Source organism: Panthera pardus, unplaced genomic scaffold (assembly GCF_024362965.1).
Source record: "Panthera pardus isolate Hobbes unplaced genomic scaffold, ASM2436296v1 HiC_scaffold_22, whole genome shotgun sequence".
Lineage (NCBI taxonomy): Eukaryota > Metazoa > Chordata > Mammalia > Carnivora > Felidae > Panthera > Panthera pardus.
This window is the reverse complement of record NW_026526788.1, coordinates 5,067,309-5,080,611: the sequence shown is the minus strand read 5'-3', so window position 1 is coordinate 5,080,611 and position 13,303 is coordinate 5,067,309. Positions and strand designations below refer to the sequence as shown.

Below are 13,303 nucleotides of genomic sequence, written 5' to 3'. Positions count from 1 at the left end.
AGGGGCAGGAAGGCTGATTTGGGCTGCGGCAGATACATATCTCCTTCCTCCACCAGCTGAGCAATACCTCTGGTCTTCCTAGGGGTGGGGGTGGGGGTGGGGGTGACGCTCCAAACCCAGGGTATTCAAGTGTGTGTGTGTGTGTGTGTGTGTGTGTGTGTGTGTGTGCGTGCGCGCGCGCCTGTGTGTGCAGTGTGGTGGTGGGGGTTGGTGTGAAGGAGAGCACTGGTTAGTGTCTGGGAGACCCCTTCCTCCTCGGCCCCAGCTGGCAGGTGCCTCAGGACAGGACAGGCAGGCACTCAGGCCACCGCTGCCCGCTGCTGTTGCCAGATGTACTGGGGGCCACGCAGGGAGGAGCCAGCCCTGTGTTCTGGCAGCAGGGGGACAGCCCCGCAGACCCCGCAGCAGCTCAGCCCGGCGCGCCCCGGAGCCACCTCGCCAGCTGCCACCCCCGCCCCCCGCAGGCATCAGGCATCGGGGCGCTGCACTGCGGGCGACGCTTCCTGGGGAGCGCGGCAGCACCCACGGCCAGGCAGCCCCAGCAGGGTGCCCCCCCCTCCAGCCCCGGGGCCATTACCTTCCACTTTGGTGAGGGTAAGGACCGGACTGTTGCAGGCGCTGAGCGGGGCCACCCGGGCCGAGTGCTTCTTCATGATGAGCCGTCCGCCTGCAGGAGCGCCTCCGCCGATCGCCTACATCCTGGGGCCGGCCGGGGCGCGCCTCTCGGGTCCGGTCCCGGTGGCCTCCGCCGCGGAGGAGCGCGAGCGGCTGGCCGCTCAGGCCCTGCCCCCGGGGCTGCCGGCCGGGCTCCTGTCGCCGCGCGGCTCACTGCGGCGGCCGCCCCTCCGAGCACATCTTCCCTGGCCGCGCAGCCACTCCACACACGCGCCCACAGCCTCCTGCCTGGAGGTTGCTGCAAACTCCAACGTCACGTACAAGTGCGCTCCCCACGCCCACCCCACGGGCTCACCTGCTCCGCCCCCCGCCCTGGGACGCCCGGCCCCCCGCAGCAGCAGCCCGGGCCCTCCCTCCCAGCCCTGTCCCGGCTGTGGCCTCCTGCGGGGCTGGCCATCAGCTCCCAGGTCTGCCCTTTGCCACCACCCGCTGGCTCGCGGGAGGGGACACCGGAGAACTTAGCCTCGACTTTAAAATGCGAGGCGTTTGACTTTGAATTGAGAGCCGACTTTCCTGCACAGAGTCTTGAGCTGTGGTTTACAGGAAGAAGTCAGGAAAGAAGCAAAGCTTCCCCAACGGCTTGTGTGAACTTCTTTGAAAGAGTCTAGGGGCACGTTATCTTGTCTGGCCTCGGGGGACAATTTGGGGGCGGGGGCAGAAGATGCAAAGTCCACAGAGCAAAGCAGCAACAAGAGGAAGGCTTGAGATTTCTGCTCCTGCCTCACCGGCCGGGTCCAGCGAGTCCCAACTCCCTGGGAAGTGGAGAAACTTCATCCCTGCCCAGCTCCCGGGTTCATGCTGCTGCCGCCGGTCTGGCATTTGCCTCTGCACACACTGGTCTCACTGCTCCCACTCAGACCCAGCTGTAAGCTACTGGCCAATGACGCGTGATAAAAAGCAATGACATCCCTACTGCATCATTGGCTGGGGTGATCCTTAAGTGACCACCGAGTCCCCAGGACGTTTATGCAATGATAATGCATCATTCGAGGTGCCCTGCCATCACCCTCCAGGTAGGATGCACAGGGCTTGCACAGCCCAAGAACTCCACGAGGCCTAATGGGCATCTCACTCGCACATGCCCAGGTACCCGTCAGAGTCCCAGCCTCCTCTGGGAAACGGAAGATTCGGTGGTCACTCAAGGTGGGTTTTGTTATTGTTAAGTCCTTCCCCAGAGTTTGAGAGCCTCCCAACTCTGCTTGGTTTCCTGTCTCAAAGCTGATATTCTACTATACGATGTAACTCGTGTCCCCCCTAAGGCTAACTCAGTGGAGTGGTAAGAGGCAGAGGGCAACCCTAGCCTGGTTCCTAACAGTCATTTCTGGTGCCATCCACGTGCAAACCCTCGGGTCCCTGGCAGAAGTGGTTCTTACAAGTGGTCTTGTAGGGATCTTGTTATTCCTTGCCCTCTTGAACAGTCCCGATGGACAGAATGGCCCCTGGCTCTGCGAAAGGCCATGGTTTCTCAAGGTTGCTTCATCACTACAGCCAAGGAAAAGGATTATAGGGTCTCTGCAGAGCCCTCTAGTGGTAGCCTCGACATTATATGCCTCTTCCATGAACTTGTCTCAAGACCCCTAGAGAGGACAGTCTAAGTCAATAAGCTATTCGTTCCCTTCTTTGTAAAAATTAAGCATAAATAGGCCCAAAGCAAAAGAATTTCATGTTATATAAAGAGGGCCTTTTAAATATGCAATATAATATTCTTATGTGTTGTTTCACTAAGTTCATCCATCAACATTATATACAGTAACTAAAACAAATATCACATGACTACTTGTTTTTTGAGTACTTACTATGTATCAAATACCATGTTAGTTTGCTTTGCAGAAATCATTTCATTATTTACTTACAAGAGCTCTGTGAGATTGCTGTTACCTTGTTTTATAGATGGGGAAACTGAGGCAAAGAGAGATTTTTTTTTATATAAAATGTCCCAGGTCATAGAGTGTGCAAACTGGCCAAGCAGGGATTTATATTCCAGTCTAAACAAATTACTATTGTACTCAGAAAAGCCTGCCATGCTATTCACTTGTTAGAGATGTAAAATGTAAAAACTCCACTTAACTATTTTAATTCAGGTAGGAGATACTAATCAGGTAATCCATAATTCATTTCCTTGCACGTGAATATGGTTTCAATAGATTTCATCATGCTTCTGCACCTCCTGGAGTCTGGGTCTCCCCAGAACTTCAATTTTTAGCTTTACTTGCTGCCGAAGCAAATACCCCTGAGACTTAAAATTAGCCCGTCCACCACACTCATTCTACTGGGCAGCTCACAATGAAAGTGCCCAATAAATAGTTGTCTGTTTCTTTATGCATCTTCCTATTTACTGCAATGTCTTATACAAGTTAAACAGATGATCAAGTATTGGTTTTTTTTTCTGTTTATTTATTTTGGACAGAGCGAGTCTGGGAGAGGCGGAGAGAAAGGGGGAACAGAGGGTCCGAAGGGGGGCTCTGTGCTGACAGCAGCGAGCCCAATGCGGGGCTCAAACTCACAAACCGTTGAGATCATGACCTGAGCCGAAGTTGGACACTCTACTGACTGAGACACTCAGGCACTCATTAAGTGTTGTTAAATACTCCTGTCAACTTCACTCATTAAGTAGTTATACCTAAACCTTCTTTTCCCCCTACAGGATACTCCAGGACCTTCTGATACCTGAGAGGTCATCACCTCCTCATGTCTATCAACTTCTGCTTATCAAAAAGGCGGTACCAAATCTCATCTCAGCTTCCTCCCCTTATTTTTTTTTTAATTTTTTTTCAACGTTTTTTATTTATTTTTGGGACAGAGAGAGACAGAGCATGAACGGGGGAGGGGCAGAGAGAGAGGGAGACACAGAATCGGAAACAGGCTCCAGGCTCCGAGCCATCAGCCCAGAGCCTGATGCGGGGCTCGAACTCACGGACCGCGAGATCGTGACCTGGCTGAAGTCGGACGCTTAACCGACTGCGCCACCCAGGCGCCCCAATCCTCCCCTTATTTTTAAGAACCGGATGCTGTTTCTCATTTTCTATACTCTATTAGCTCATACCTTGTGTTTCAACAAAAAAATCTTAACGCCCACCAAATATTTCCTCTACTCCTTTTTAAAAAAGGAGTTCCTGTGGCTTGACCACGTGAGAGCGGACACTCCTGAGTGCACACTTTTCTGGGGGGAGTGAGTGTGGTGAGGCTGCAGATTTACAAACTTACATACATAAAATTATTCTAGAATATTAACTGTGTGCTGGTATGTGAGCGCACTGGTATTTTGAGAATTCCAATTTAAAACCCTATGCTAGGGTGAGGCTACCATGACCCAACCCAGGGATACCTAGAAAATCACACAAGCTCCCCACTTAAAAACCCAATTCTCAAATTACATAAAAAAGGATGCTAATAATTCTTTCAATAAAGACAGACATGATCCCCCAAGTATCAATGGAAACAAATCCTGTATATATAATATCTAGGCAAGAGGTTAGCTCATTTAACCCTGTTCTATGGAGGATGCTTGTGTGAGCTAATAACTGAACGATGTCACTGGGTACCTACCGGTCTTAAATTTAATATTATAGGAATTTATCTGAAAGAGGGACTGGGGGTTGACTTTTTCCAGGTCATATTCATAAATGTCATCTTCTAAAAATGGTCAATAGTTTGCTCACCAAACCCAGCATTTCCCTGAGCTTTACATGACATGCCGTCCTCTGTGACAGAAGAATGTTCTTTGTCACTAACCCCACGCCCTGGTTTTCTCTTTTCATTGCTGAGGTTGGGGAGATGGGATATTTAATGGCCATCTGTGGCATTCTGGTACAGCAGGCTCATAAGAGTCAGTGGGCTTTGCGTTCTTAGTACGATGGTTCAAACAATGGAGTAAGTTCACTGAACAGATACAGAGAGTAACAAGTCTATGACGCAGAACTTACATACCGTGGGTATGAGTTTTATACTCCCTGGCCTGCCTTCAACAGCCTCCCAGCCTAACCCCTACTTCCCACTTGTGAACCAGAGTAAGGAAGTGAAAGGAGGAGTCTCAGGTAAGAAAGAAGACAAATCAGCCAGTTTCTTGTACACCCAAGAGGCTCTATTTAAATTGCAACCCTATGTGGGGTCCTGGCCATGGCCCTTTAGGAAGAGAAGGGCAGGCAACCTTGGGATGAATCATCAAGGAAGTGCGTAGCTCTAAGGACCCGGCTGATTCCTCAAGTTCTGGAGGCTTACTACTTTTCTTTCTGGTACTGGACTCCCAGGTCCAGCTCTATATTCAGTCTCCGGCCTCCCTAAATAACTCGTGTTGCCCAAACAGTCTGGTCTGGTCTTCCTGGACTGACTCCTGCATCTGCCATTCATGGTGGTCACTGGCCATTTCAATCTTCTGTACTGGAATGTATTTTCAGACTCATCACACTATTCCAAACAGGCACGTGATCCCCTTGGTGGGGTAAGTAATACTTGTGACTCTCTTGAGCCCAAGAGACATGGAAAATGCCCTGAATAACAGCCAGCAACAGCTCAAGTTTGAGCACCAGCTCTGGCAAGAAGAGTGGCCAACCTCGAGGGGCCACTCAGCCTATTCTGGCCTCAGCTTCCTAACTTGGGCACACAATAGTTAGCCCCCATTGGTAGTTTCCAGACTGTTTTTCCTGGTCTCTCTGCAGACTGACTCTACTTTTCTATGTCCATGTTAGATTCAGTTTATAAAACAGTTGTCACTGTAAAAAAAAGGTTTTGAAAACGATGAACTGAACAATTTCCAAGGTGCCATTTGGCTTTAAAATTTGGGGTGTATGAAATTATCTTCCAAGATAAGATAGTTGTCACTTCCTCCAAAAATCTTAAAAGAATATTATCTTTCATGAATATTTCAGTTAGTAGACTCTCCCTCTAAACGGTTTCTCACTTTTTTGACAGAGAGAAATCTACATTTCTTAAAAATTCATAGAAGTTTACACTGAAAGGATGAATTTTACTGTTTGTAAACCATATGCCAATTTAAAACTTGGTAAAAATATGCTTGACATGTACAAACACATATATAACTGAGCTGAATATTTAATAAAATACTACCCTTACCGTGTATGAACACTTCTATTCTATTCTATTCTATTCTATTCTATTCTATTCTATTCTATTCTATTCTATTCTATTCTTCTGTTCTGTTCCATATATTTTGTTCTGTTCTTTTATTGCAAAAAAAATGCTGACTGTGGAGTGCTTGGGTGGCTCACTCAGTTAAGCGTCTGACTTCATCTCAGGTCATGATCTCATGGTTTGTGGGTTCAAGCCCCGTGTCAGGCTCTGTGCTGATAGCTCAGAGCCTGGAGCCTGCTTCGGATTCTGTGTCTTCTTCTCTCTCTCTCTCTCTCTCTCTCTCTCTCTCTCTCTCTCTCTCAAAAACAAATAAACATTAAAAAAATTTTTTTTAAATGCTGATTGTGATCAAGTAACTTGACTTTAGTATGATCTGCTCTTGGGTCATAATGCATATGGTTTGAAAAGTACTATTAAAATTACATTCTTTTTAAGCAGAGAGCTTTACTTAATCTCTTCAAAATAAATAATAAAAAATATAAAATCCAGCAAAGGTTTTCAATAGTCAGAAAACAGACCGCTTCAATTAATTTGCTCTGAAATATTAACACTGCTTCAGAGGCCTTTGTAGTATTAAACAGTAAGAATAACAAATTATTTTTGTGGTTACCCATGTTTAAAAATAATCACTTCAAGTAGCTCCAAGAACCAGAAATGGAGTTTTACCCAAATAAATCAGTCTGCAGCATTAGAAGCTTTCAAAGTGGAACACACATTGGTATTTCCAACAGGCGAGAAGGTCTAATGATCGAAAGAAATTAACTCCATGCGTTGGGCCGCTCATTCCCCTGATCTGGCAGGAATAACTGATAACCTTTTTCAATAACTCCAAGTGCAAGTTCAGGGAATCAAGAACCATTAGACAGATCTCTGGGTGGCTTTTCTCATCCTCACATGCCCCTTCTCTGGCACTGTGCATCAACAGCATAAACTCAGAACTCATTAGGGCCCCACTAGGATTTTTCCTCTTTTGCTAGAAAGTAATGTCAAGGTTGCTTTTGCAGACACATCCCCTCGCGGCATCTCCATGATTGCTCCATGGTGACTGGACAACAGCTAGCTTTGTGGCCATTCTGAGCCCAGGGTCAGGATCATGATGAACAAAAAGAGAGGCACAGAGATGGGAATGGGGTGTCTGGTCACTTCCTTTGTGGATCCTGGTCAGGAGCCTGAGTCCAGTGGAAGACACCATGGGGTGGCCTTCTGCAAGACCAGGCCATGGCATGGTGGCATCATGGGAGCTGAGAAGGGGCAGCTTCCCTGGAAGAGCAGACAGGCCAGAAGGGACACCTGGGGTGGGCTTGGGTGGGCTGGCGGTGGGGGAGGCTCCCTTTCCTGGGACCTTCAGAGACCTACTTTGGTGCCAACACAGACCATGAGTATAGAACGAGTACACAATGTCTGGTCCCCAGAAGATGCTCAAGAAGTGATCATTCTCTTCCACTTTGGGAAATGAACATGCCAGCTTCCACACATTCCTTCCGACACTGGAAAGGGGGCACTGCTTCACAATGGTTTCACCTGGTCATGTCGTTTAATCGCTGCATGCTCAACACATCATCCTTAAGATGGAGATAATAATAGCAAGTACCTTACAGTGCTGCTGTGAAGATTAGAAAAAGGGATACATGTGAAGTTCACGTAAGAGTACCTGGTAAAGAGCAGCACTCAGAACGCATCAGTCATTACCTTCAGTCTCTCCCACTAGGTTCTTTACTGGGCAGGGGCCATCTCTGATTTGTACCAAGCACCATATATGGCTTACGTAATAGGTGCTCAAAACAGGAAGTTCTGAAGGAAGGGGAGGGAGGAAGGAAGCAAACAAGAGCATATTCACAGGACCCAGAATTCTGGAGTTTTCTAGAACTGTCGGCTTCAGCCACCTCCCAGACTATCCCTTTGTGCCTGCATGGAAACAGCGGTGCCAAGAAAACCACGCTTGGCCAGCTCCCTCCTGCTCAGGGCTCTCTGCCCCCCACTGGCTTCATCTCAGAGGAAGTGCCTGGAGACCAGGGCACTGGACTCAAGGTGAGGAGAGAGATCTGATGCCATTTAGTTCAGAAATAGCTGCTTGCTGTGTTCCGGATGATTCATCGACCACAGCTGGACTCCTGTCTGATTCCCCTGCTCTTCTTCCTCTGTGGAGCAGGAACTAGAATACTGACCTACATCGGATCCTCATCAAGGCCAGAGGCGCACTCCCTTGGCTGGTGTTCGTTTCCAAGGGTGAATCAAGGGGATTGGCCATCAGACTGACTTGAAAATGAGAAAGATGTGTTGGTTCGGGAAGGCGCCTGCTCTACTCTTTAGTTCCTGAGCCCAGGACAGGCCAGGATCAGCAGGCAGGGGTCATGTTCACCAAGGACAGAAGAGGCTCCAAGTTGGGCAGATAGAGTTTCAGAAGTCCTGGGATCGGGGCCTCCTCTGGAGTCACTTAGCTCTTTGCACTCCTTTGAAGGCAGTGATAACCTCTGCCTTGCCCTAGAGTTTTCTGTATACCTGCCTCAGCTTCCTGCTGGCTGTAAGCACTGGGAGTGAGGGACCCTGCCCAGGAACAGGGCCTCAATGAGCACCGGTGATGAATGAATGAATGAATTAATGAATAAATGAATGAAAGAAAGCAAAATCATTAGGGCAGGAAGAAGCAGGAATTTACCAATGGCTTAGATAGACAAGGAGCTGAATCCAGAGAAGAAGATTCAGCAGGTCTGCGGGGGCAGGTACCGGCAGGATCAGCTTCCTGAACTAGCCCTAGAAACAGCCCCTTCACGGATCAGGGAAGTCCTGCCCATTTGCCAAAGGAGCTCCAGGCAGGACCAACCCCCTTTGTGTGGGCAACCTCTGGGTACCCCATTCTTCAAACAGACCCTGATTCCCAAGGCTTCCTTCCTCTCTTGAGAGCCTGGCTATCGTCCTTCATTCCCCAGTTAGGATGGGTCTGGGAAACAGCTGGGCCCTCCTGATGCCTGGCCTAGCTCTGCCCCTCCGTATAATCTCAAATCACCAGAAGCTTCCAAGGTACAGGGGTTTTATAGAGTGTCATCTGGATGCCTGAAAATTACTGAACACACGGTCTACTTCCCGCATTTTCCCAGTCCCAGGGGCTTCTCTACGCCTCCCCATCCACATGGCACCCTCGCCTTCTCCTTCCTCTACCCAGCATGCCTCATACACACTAGGATCCAGGCCCACTGTCCTCCTGGCCGAGCAGAACCTCCTGGGAAGTGTCTTCTGCTGACCTGACCAGAAAGGGGTATGCCAGTAACAAAAAGCCTTCTCCCCTGCTAGACTGGCTTCCCTGAAGTCTTGGTTCAGGCTCATTTTGCCCCTAAGGGGGCATCTGCGCATTGGTGTACTTTGCTCCCCTACCCCAAAGAACAGACCAACCAACAACCTGCTTACAGCAATGGGTTTGGCTCCTGGCCAAACGGCTGGCATTAGAAGCCCCCAGGTGCTGCCCCTGGCTTCTGCCACCTCAGGCTGGATTCAGAGAAAGATGGGACCCTGGCGGAGACCAGCAAGGCCAGGATCTTGGAGGGGGTGGGGTCAGAGTGTGACTACAGCAGGCCTGGTGCCAGCTGTCCCCTAGACTTACTCTCAGCGATCACTTCACTGGAAACCTTCAATTAAGCACTTGTTCCCGGTTCCCAGGGGTGTGCTTCCTGCTCAGTGACAACGAAGCTGAGCTCTGACCGATGACATTCCATGCGTGACACACAGAGACCCCAGATCGCGGCTGACCAAATCCGCTGTAACTCTCTGTGAACTCACTGGGTGAGAGGAAAGAAACATTCTGGCACGTCAGGGGCTACCAAATGACTCCCCTGGCCAAAAACTATAAAATTCCCCCAAGAAATCACTGAGTCTTCCCCACAGTAAGCCTTGAGGATGGTCCTTTTCTCCTCCCTTGTTTTGCACAAGATCTTAGTTGCCCTACGCTGGGCATGTGTGGGCACAGGGGTTGGTGGGGGGGTATATGCATCTAAACCTGCAATGAATTGTATCCTTCAGCGGAAGTAGGGGCAGACCACAGGGAGAGATGGTCCACCATTTTATCAGATTATGAGAGATACCCCTCACTTTTTTCCCCCTAAAGCAAACAAAAATCTAGCAAAGGCTGTTTTTTTGCTTTACGGCTGAAAGAGAAAGTCCCACAGATTTTGGACAAAAGCAAGAAGGAGCCAGAAGTCTGGAGATACACCCTGTTCCTGACCAAGGCAGTGAGTCCCGCCTTTTCCCCAAATGACCAGCTAGTATCGGCAAGGGGACAAGTCTCAAGAATTATCTAGAGCTCTCGGCTGGTTTTGGAGGATTAAACGTATGCATGATTTGTTCCCCACAGTTACCTCCCTGGTGTCAGAATATTTCTGTCTCGTGGATTCCATAACTACCTCCCAACCCTAGCTCCTTGGCCCTTTGACAAAGATGGGCTTGTTGGTGCCCCAGGGGAGTGTCTGAGGCTGTGTGACACCGAGTGACAAGCCTAGGGCACTTGTTGGTGAGACAACCAGGCTTGTCTGGGTTTTCCCAAGCACATCAACACCACAATCATTTTCCAGCTTGATGGGAACCTTTTGAAATTATCTAGTCAAAATCTGTTCTTGGAATTTTTTCGTCAACCTCATTTTGATTTTAAGATGATGATCTCTGGAAATTTCACATAAATGCCCATTCTGAAAGCTGGCGACGTGTATCAAAATTCCTAAAAAATACAAATGTTTACGGCCTCTTACCCAGTATTTTCATTTTAAGGAATTTACCCAAGAAATAATCTGATGTGAACATAGACATATGGACAAAAATGGCCATCAAGTGTTTTTTTTGTTTTTAAGTTTATTTGTTTGAGAGAGACAGAGACAGCATGAATGGGGGAGGGGTAGAGAGAGAAGGAGAGAGAGAATCCCAAGCAGGCTCTACGCTGTCAGTGCAGAGCCCGATGTGGGGCTTGAACCCACGAAGAGTTGAGATCGTGACCTGAGCCGAAACCAAGAGTTGGACGCTCAACCAACTGAGTCACCAGGCGATGCTCCATCTAAGTTTTAATATGAGTTAAGTAAAAAAATAGAAACAACCTAAAGGTTTATTAACAGGGAAATGGGAAAGTTTGATGTATTTACACAAAAGGGTATATTGCAGCTGATAAAACAAGTCATTCAATAATACAGGGGAAATGCTAAGGAGAAAACACAAGGTGTACATTTATGTTCATGTGATTTTTACATACATTACGTGTTTGTTTTATATGTAGGCCATATCATTATATATATGTGTGTGTATATATATATATATATACACACACACACACACACACACACACACACACATATGTATATAAATAACATGTATTTGAAAAAAATTAAATAGGCTACCATTTTTTTTCCTAACTACCACAAAAATAGTGATTCATTTACTTTCTCCTTGAGAATTCTCTAAAAGAGAAGTTTATCTACTTTTAGAAGTTCAGTTCCATAGTAAATGGGGTTGAGACCAATACTGATGCCTGAGAATAGTTTAAAGGGTGTGTCTCTTGTAAACAGAAAACAGATACCAATGCTAACAAAATGGGAAAAGCCTTAGGGTACAAGAGTATATAAAATAATGCTGCAACTGTTTTTTCTTTGAAAATGATTAGACAGTTTCTGGGGCAACTGGGGGGCTCAGATGGTTAAGCGACCGACTTTTGATCTCAGCTCAGGTCTCGATGTCAGGGCTGTGAGTTCAAGGCTCGCACTGGGCTCTACACGGGGCGTGGAGCCTACGTAGAAAATACGTAGACACTTTTCGATTCTTCTTATATAAAACTCTGTCAGATCCGTGCTTTCACGGCCATTGTTGCTCGGCCGGTACAGAAGCATCCATTCCAACATCAAAAGGAACATGTAGTTCTGTTTTCCGTGTTTTGAATGTTTTGTTTCTCACATCCTTTTTATATCCGTGCCGCGCAAATTTCCAGAAGATGTGAGTAATGAGACAAAGGGAAGGGAGCGTGAGTAGCAGTGTTGGCTTCTTCCTGCAAGACTGAAGGGAGGCACAGCCACAGCTTTGAGTTGGTAGAGTCCTCCGCTGCTCGCCTACCTGGGGGGGGGGGGGGGGGGGAGGCGCCCTGTCGGCTTGGTGAAGGGCCAGGTGGCTCCCCTTCTGACTGCTCCCTCAGGATGCTTCTGTCTTTGGTCCAACCTCAGGGGACTCTTGTCTAATCTTTTCCCTCATCTCTTCACTCCTGCTCATCATACACAGTTTTAGATCTTGCCCTTGAGTGTACGTCAGTGACAAGGCTACTGTGTCGGTATCCGTCTTAGACGGGAGGACTGTCATCTCCTTGCATCCTGGTCGGCTCTGTGGTGCCCCCGGGCACCTCACGGTGGTAGGTATTTGAAACCCAGAGGGCTCCAGTGCATGAGGGAGGCCTGCACTCCGACATGACGGTGGGAACAAGAGAGAGGGGCCCCATGATGCACAGCTTCCATGCTTTCTGGCACATCAATCACAGCTACCAGCTTCAGGGCAGGACACTGTTAGAAATGATTAGGCATAGTTTTAACCCCTGGGTTTTTGTGCACCCATTCCACACGTTGTATTAATAAAGTATAATATAATACTTCTTGGCAGGGATTTATTGGGTCCGATATGTTCTCCCCACTTCCTGAAAACTCAAACGAACAAAATGTGACACGACTCAACCCCGCCCCCATCTCTCAGCTTTCTTCTCTTGCCTGAAACTTGGCCCCTCTTTATACCTTACTCCCCACTCGAAGCCTACCCTTTCTGCAAAACTACAAAAATAAAAACGGAAGACAAAAACACATACCATCGAATACCTTCAAGTCTCGGACTCCCTGCTCACCGCGGAGGGGACCAATCGTGGGGGCGGCTCTGTGTGGAGCCTAGCTTATGGGCAATACTCACATGACAAGCCCATCGATCTTTGTTTTAACCTTGACTGCTTGTTTAAAGTGAACCGGCATCAAATGCTCTATTGATAGCAGAATTCTAATTTGGGATCAGTAACAACCTAAAATATCTGAGACATGAAGGATAACTGTAGCTTGAAAATCTGTTTCCAGCAGTGATATCTGCAGAATTTAAGGCGCCCTTCATCCATGGCCCCTGGAGCATTATTTGATTTGTTAATGGCATGGAGGAAATAAACCACAAACGGTCCTCGGAACTAACTGAAGATGAACAAATACGTACACTTGGGTGTCAGCGTATACTAGAATTAAAAAAAAAAAAAATCACTTTCACTGCAAAATGTTTAACTACAGTCCTGTCCAGAAATGATATAGGTAAGCATAATGGTCTTCAACTAGATATATGACTTTGCAGGAAACTTATGTATGAATTTGAATAGTAGTAATCAAGTCACGCTGGGATTCAGAGTCCATGGGCCCAGCCGATTCACAGCCATAGGGTCTCTTCTGCATTTGGGTGACAGTACTCCCTGCTTGCTAGTAGACTTTGGGCATGGCTTCTAGGGGACACTCTGGGCCCATGCGAAGGAGGGCCTGGACACCGCTTAAGAGTACAGACTCTGCAGAGT

The 13,303-nt window shown here is 47.9% G+C and overlaps 1 protein-coding gene across 3 annotated transcripts in view; it reads right to left on the bottom strand.

Moving 5' to 3' along the window:
* SLC35F3 (solute carrier family 35 member F3) overlaps positions 1 to 13,303 on the bottom strand; it is a 403,416-nt gene that overhangs the window by 117,792 nt on the left and 272,321 nt on the right. Inside the window, exon 1 of one of the 3 annotated variants that reach the window (XM_019418986.2) lies at positions 578 to 927. The exons of the other annotated variants lie outside the window; for them this stretch is intronic. Within the exon in view, the coding sequence (XP_019274531.1) occupies positions 578 to 653 (76 nt within the window). The 5' untranslated portion in view covers positions 654 to 927. Of the gene's footprint in view, positions 1 to 577; positions 928 to 13,303 lie in introns of those variants that run through there. 3 annotated transcript variants of the gene reach the window in all.